At 45.6% G+C, this 6,258-nt stretch overlaps 1 protein-coding gene across 1 annotated transcript; it reads left to right on the top strand.

The window, feature by feature from the left end:
• Window positions 1-3,178: 3,178 nt before the first annotated feature.
• On the top strand, window positions 3,179-6,004 carry LOC143975555 (uncharacterized). The gene is made up of 2 exons (XM_077478015.1): window positions 3,179-3,242; window positions 3,289-6,004. Exon 2 carries the CDS (start codon window positions 3,955-3,957, stop codon window positions 5,989-5,991), a length of 2,037 nt encoding a protein of 678 aa, XP_077334141.1. The 5' UTR covers window positions 3,179-3,242; window positions 3,289-3,954; the 3' UTR covers window positions 5,992-6,004.
• Window positions 6,005-6,258: the final 254 nt, after the last annotated feature.

Below are 6,258 nucleotides of genomic sequence, written 5' to 3'. Positions count from 1 at the left end.
CCCTATACCAAGTTACCAGTCCTTATAAGAACTTTTGTGGAACAAGCAGGTTGTGTGTTAGTGATTAGCAGACTGTACGTCAGTCCCTATACCGCTGAAGGACTGCTGCAGTATAGGTGAGCGGTCAGCAGTGGTGCACGTCAACCCTATCTATTGTGGACCGATAGCGGTCCTTACAGAACAGCAGACTGTACCGCACTCAAGCCTATGTACCGTAGCACCCTATACCAAGTTACCAGTCCTTATAAGAACTTTTGTGGACCAAGCAGGTTGTGTATTAGTGTTTAGCAGACTGTACGTCAGTCCCTATACCGCTGAAGGACTGCTGCAGTATAGGGCAGCGGTCAGCAGTGGTGCACGTCAACCCTATCTATTGTGGACCGATAGCGGTCCTTACAGAACAGCAGACTGTACCGCACTCAAGCCTATGTACCGTAGCACCCTATACCAAGTTACCAGTCCTTATAAGAACTTTTGTGGAACAAGCAGGTTGTGTGTTAGTGATTAGCAGACTGTACGTCAGTCCCTATACCGCTGAAGGACTGCTGCAGTATAGGTGAGCGGTCAGCAGTGGTGCACGTCAACCCTATCTATTGTGGACCGATAGCGGTCCTTACAGAACAGCAGACTGTACCGCACTCAAGCCTATGTACCGTAGCACCCTATACCAAGTTACCAGTCCTTATAAGAACTTTTGTGGACCAAGCAGGTTGTGTATTAGTGTTTAGCAGACTGTACGTCAGTCCCTATACCGCTGAAGGACTGCTGCAGTATAGGGCAGCGGTCAGCAGTGGTGCACGTCAACCCTATCTATTGTGGACCGATAGCGGTCCTTACAGAACAGCAGACTGTACCGCACTCAAGCCTATGTACCGTAGCACCCTATACCAAGTTACCAGTCCTTATAAGAACTTTTGTGGAACAAGCAGGTTGTGTGTTAGTGATTAGCAGACTGTACGTCAGTCCCTATACCGCTGAAGGACTGCTGCAGTATAGGGCAGCGGTCAGCAGTGGTGCACGTCAACCCTATCTATTGTGGACCGATAGCGGTCCTTACAGAACAGCAGACTGTACCGCACTCAAGCCTATGTACCGTAGCACCCTATACCAAGTTACCAGTCCTTATAAGAACTTTTGTGGAACAAGCAGGTTGTGTGTTAGTGATTAGCAGACTGTACGTCAGTCCCTATACCGCTGAAGGACTGCTGCAGTATAGGTGAGCGGTCAGCAGTGGTGCACGTCAACCCTATCTATTGTGGACCGATAGCGGTCCTTACAGAACAGCAGACTGTACCGCACTCAAGCCTATGTACCGTAGCACCCTATACCAAGTTACCAGTCCTTATAAGAACTTTTGTGGACCAAGCAGGTTGTGTATTAGTGTTTAGCAGACTGTACGTCAGTCCCTATACCGCTGAAGGACTGCTGCAGTATAGGGCAGCGGTCAGCAGTGGTGCACGTCAACCCTATCTATTGTGGACCGATAGCGGTCCTTACAGAACAGCAGACTGTACCGCACTCAAGCCTATGTACCGTAGCACCCTATACCAAGTTACCAGTCCTTATAAGAACTTTTGTGGACCAAGCAGGTTGTGTATTAGTGTTTAGCAGACTGTACGTCAGTCCCTATACCGCTGAAGGACTGCTGCAGTATAGGGCAGCGGTCAGCAGTGGTGCACGTCAACCCTATCTATTGTGGACCGATAGCGGTCCTTACAGAACAGCAGACTGTACCGCACTCAAGCCTATGTACCGTAGCACCCTATACCAAGTTACCAGTCCTTATAAGAACTTTTGTGGAACAAGCAGGTTGTGTGTTAGTGATTAGCAGACTGTACGTCAGTCCCTATACCGCTGAAGGACTGCTGCAGTATAGGGCAGCGGTCAGCAGTGGTGCACGTCAACCCTATCTATTGTGGACCGATAGCGGTCCTTACAGAACAGCAGACTGTACCGCACTCAAGCCTATGTACCGTAGCACCCTATACCAAGTTACCAGTCCTTATAAGAACTTTTGTGGAACAAGTGAGTTGTGAATGTTTAGCAGACTGCAGCAGAAGGGCAGCAGTCAAGTATAATATCCTTTCTATATTTGGAAGAAAGAATATTATACATGTACAAGCCTATTACTGTACCACTGATACCAGTCCTGAAAAGAACCTTTGTGGAACTAATAATAACAGCAAGTCTTTAAAATTACCCTCACTGCCTGACAACACTGCTTCCTTCCTGTCCCTATACAAATTGGCAAAAAAAGAGAACGATTAGTGGTTACTGGAACAGCTCTTTTGTGGACCTTGATAGTAACAGCTAATGATGATGATGATGATGATGATGATGAAAGACTAATCTGGCTGTCCCTGTAGCATACACCGTCCTTTCCCTTTCTCTAAACTAACAAAAGACACTCAGGCTGCTGCAAGAATCAGCAGCACAGCAAACCTATCAACACCTAACACCTATACCAGTCCTGAAAAGAACTTTTGTGTACCAAATAGCTAGTGGTTTATCTCTCCCTACTCCACACAGGAACCTGTCCCTATCTTAACAGAAGAAAGAATGTAAAATGGCCACCGGATCGGGTGTATTTATAGGTTAGGGGGAATGTACAAGTGTCCATGTGCTGTCATGTCTCAATTGGCTGTCCTGTATCACATGATAAACGTGTCACCAAAGGTTAAAGTTCTTGTATACATTAAACACGTAAGTCCGCCGCGGCGAACGACGGAAAAAGGCGTTCGAACGTGCGGACCGCGAATGTCGGAAATTCGCCGCGAAACGACCGCCGGGCGAACCGTTCGGCCATCACTAGTCATGAGTTAAATTGTTGATGTATGTGAAACTCACTGGGCAGGGCTTTGTAAATACCATATAAAAGAAGGTCCACTTCCCATTAAACCCTGTAATCTTCACCACGTACAAATGGAGTGTATGTGTATTGATTAACCGCCGGCGTATGGGACCTCCATTGAGCCACTCCAGCCTAGGCTATCCAGGGGAATCTAGAAGACGAACACCTTACAGTTTTTGGTACCAGGAGTGGGGTGTGTTTGCACAGGTAAGTCATTTACACCTTTACCTCTTTTTATGGTAATTGGCGTTTATGCTTGACCTGTCCAAACAACCATTATAAGAAATTTAATTGTATATATATATATATATATAAACTGTGCCTTTGCAACGGACTAGGCTGGTCCCTTGGGGGGTGAAAAGGGTTCGCAGGTATTGAGGAGTCTGACTAGGTTGGTCCGACTATAAACTAAGAGAGGTATTGAGGAGTCTGACTAGGTTGGTCCGACTATAACCTAAGAGAGATATTTATGATTATATTCTAACACGGGAGGTATCATATACGCCCGTGACATAAGGATTGGCTAAATGGACGCCCACTTTGAGAACTTTTAAAGTGCACTATATATATAATGAAATGCATCATGATGTGATTACTTGATAAATGTACATGTAGTAAAGTTTTAAAGCTGAAATCTTAAACCATAAAAATATGTCTGTTTCTCTTTAGGTGCAAGCGTAAGTATATAGAGTATTAACATTGTATAAGATATAATTATATTGAGTGGATATCTGTTTGAATAAACCCAAATGTTGTTAAATGAATACAGAGTATTAAGAACCAGATTGTAGTGAGGTAGCACCCGCCTGTTCACGCTGCACGCTAGGTTTATTTTTTTCTTAGCATTTATGAAAGGTAGATTCTTTTGACCACTAGACCTACAGGCTTCTCTTGCAGACTTGGTATAAGAGGGGTATATCCCGCCACCAGGAAAGATTTACCCTTCATCATATATTAAGGGTAAATCTTCATAGTTTTATATAAGTCCATCTGCCCCAAAAAAGATCAGGGATCCTACTCCCAGACCAGAGACCGGATTGTTGAACAAACCGGGTGTTATCACCTGTGTCCTACCACTAGACGCACACTGCCCAGACTACTAGATGGGGAATTCTGCAGCAACCCAAGCCATGGCCACCCCATCACCCTATGAATTTGTCAGTAATATGATCCCTGGCCCCCAGGTAGAACCATTTTGGACACAAGTCCGAGAAAGGTGTCAGCAATTGGGGATACATGACCCAGGGCCATATGGTCCTTGTACTGAGGAAGACTGGCAGGAAGTAAGTAAAATATGCCAAATCCACAAAAATTCGTACCCTCCAGGGAAGTGGGAAAATATTCAATATATGAAAGATTGTTACCATGCATGGGATAAATGTCTATGCAAATATAAAAAGAAGCATATTAATAAAACTACGAAGCTTACTCCAAATATAGGACCCAGTGCTATGGCTGAAGCCACTGCACCCCCTTCACCTCCCCCTCCCCCGCCTCAATGTCCACCCCCACCTTATGTTATGGTAAAAAACGAGGATGGGACGCCAGGTTCATACCTTCAACTATATCCTTCACTGGATCCTGTAGTCCTAGCCGCCATAGCACACACCACAGCAACACCACAACAAGTGGCCCAATGGGAACAAATAAGTAGGGGCAGAGAGGAAGAGGGGAGACAGAAAGAAGTTACAGGACAAGAAGAGGTGGGTAGTCCCAAAAAGCAGGAATTAGAGGCAAAAATAAAAGAGTTTGAAGAGAAGAAAACGGAGGAAGAAGAGAGAATAGGGAAAAGGAGAACTGAGTTAGAAACACTTATGGAAGACCTAAAACAAAAAGAAATAGTCCTCAATGAGGCAGAAAAGGTACAAGTGGATAGGAAAATAGAGTTAGAAAGGTATCAGAAAGACTTGGAAGAAAGGGAGAAGGAATTCCAGGAGGGAAGAGAGAGAGAGGAACAAAGGATGGAGGACTTAAAAAAGGAACTAGAAAAGATAAAAAGGCAATTAGGGAAGAAGGAGGAAATGTTAAAAGAAGCGCAGGATAGGATTATAGCGCTGCCCCCCACCACTACAAGAAGCCATACAAAAGAGACACCTATTCCCAAAACTGAGGAGTCAGGTCCAATTAGTAAAAAAGGGACATCATCCATAGAAGAGGAAACTGAGAAAGAAGCAGTAGGGGCTTCATTCAAAGCACCTTTGATGACCATAGGGGACACCGAGGTGCATATACCATTACCTTTGGGTACACTCTCCAAAATAAAAGAACTATGTCCCAATCCCAAGAAGTATCCACGAGATGCAGGTATCTTTCTGGCAAAATATAGTGCAGGCACAGGGCTTGACAAAGATGACATAAAAGGAATTCTTAGCATTGTAGACCCAGACAGCCCAGAAGTAGCCCCTGTAGACGACCTATGGACAACCCATATCCAGACCGATAAGGATTGGATATCCTTTTGGAAAGGCATGGGAGGTCATTGGTCCAAATTATACAAAGGATCATCTGCACTCCAAGAACTGATCCTAGCCAAGCAGGAACCTAAAGAGAAATTCTATGATTACTGTAACAGAGTATACTCCCTATGGAAAGCTGTAGATGGGGCCACACAACAATTATTTACTACTACCATTATGTCGGGAGGCGATCCCAAAGTGACGCAATTGCTCAAATTCACAAACCCCAAATGGGCGGAGCAAGCACCAGATGAATTCATAAAGGACGCTAGGTCCAGAGAGATTTCAGGGGTCTTTGAACAAAAAGGGGGAATTTTCCCCTCCTTGACACAAACACAAACCCTAGTCACACCTGAAACCTCATCCTCACCACCGCACCTCATGACCATGCAGCCCTACCCACCTGACCAAGGATGTTTCAATTGTGGGGAACAGGGACATTGGAAATCACAGTGCCCATATAGACAGAGGGTGAGCTATCCAAGGGGCAGGGGAAGGGGGTACAACGCTGCTAATCGCCCCCCCCCCCCTCACATTACAAGGTACCCCCAATACCCGCCACCTCCCCAAACACCATCTCAAAACCATGCGCTTGCACAGCCACCCTACACCCCAACCTCTAACAGACCTCCCCCTCGAATCCCCATGCAGTGGCCGTCTACCCGACAAACACACCCCCAATAGGGATGCCTAGAGTATGTCCCTTCCCTCAGTCTGGTGTGCCACAACCTATCATGGAAGAGTCTACCACAAGTTATATTACGCGTAGACAACCACATAGTGTGTTTCCTGCTTGATTCAGGTGCCACTTTTAGCTCATTAAATGATGAGAGGTATGACACACCACTGTGTACTGAGGGACACTCTATTGGAATAAATGGGACATCGGTTACTCATTCTGTCACCCCGCCTTTACCAGTCTCTACCCCGGATGGACTAGAGCTATGTATG

This window comes from Lithobates pipiens, unplaced genomic scaffold (assembly GCF_037356315.1).
Source record: "Lithobates pipiens isolate NorthernLeopardFrog02 unplaced genomic scaffold, aLitPip1_a1.2 Scaffold_13, whole genome shotgun sequence".
Classification (NCBI taxonomy): Eukaryota; Metazoa; Chordata; class Amphibia; order Anura; family Ranidae; genus Lithobates; species Lithobates pipiens.
This window is presented reverse-complemented; position numbering and strand designations above follow the sequence as displayed.

Excerpts from the sequence above, each read along its gene's own strand:
- LOC143975555 (XM_077478015.1), top strand. The coding sequence starts at position 3,955 with ATGGGGAATTCTGCAGCAACCCAAGCCATGGCCACCCCATCACCCTAT.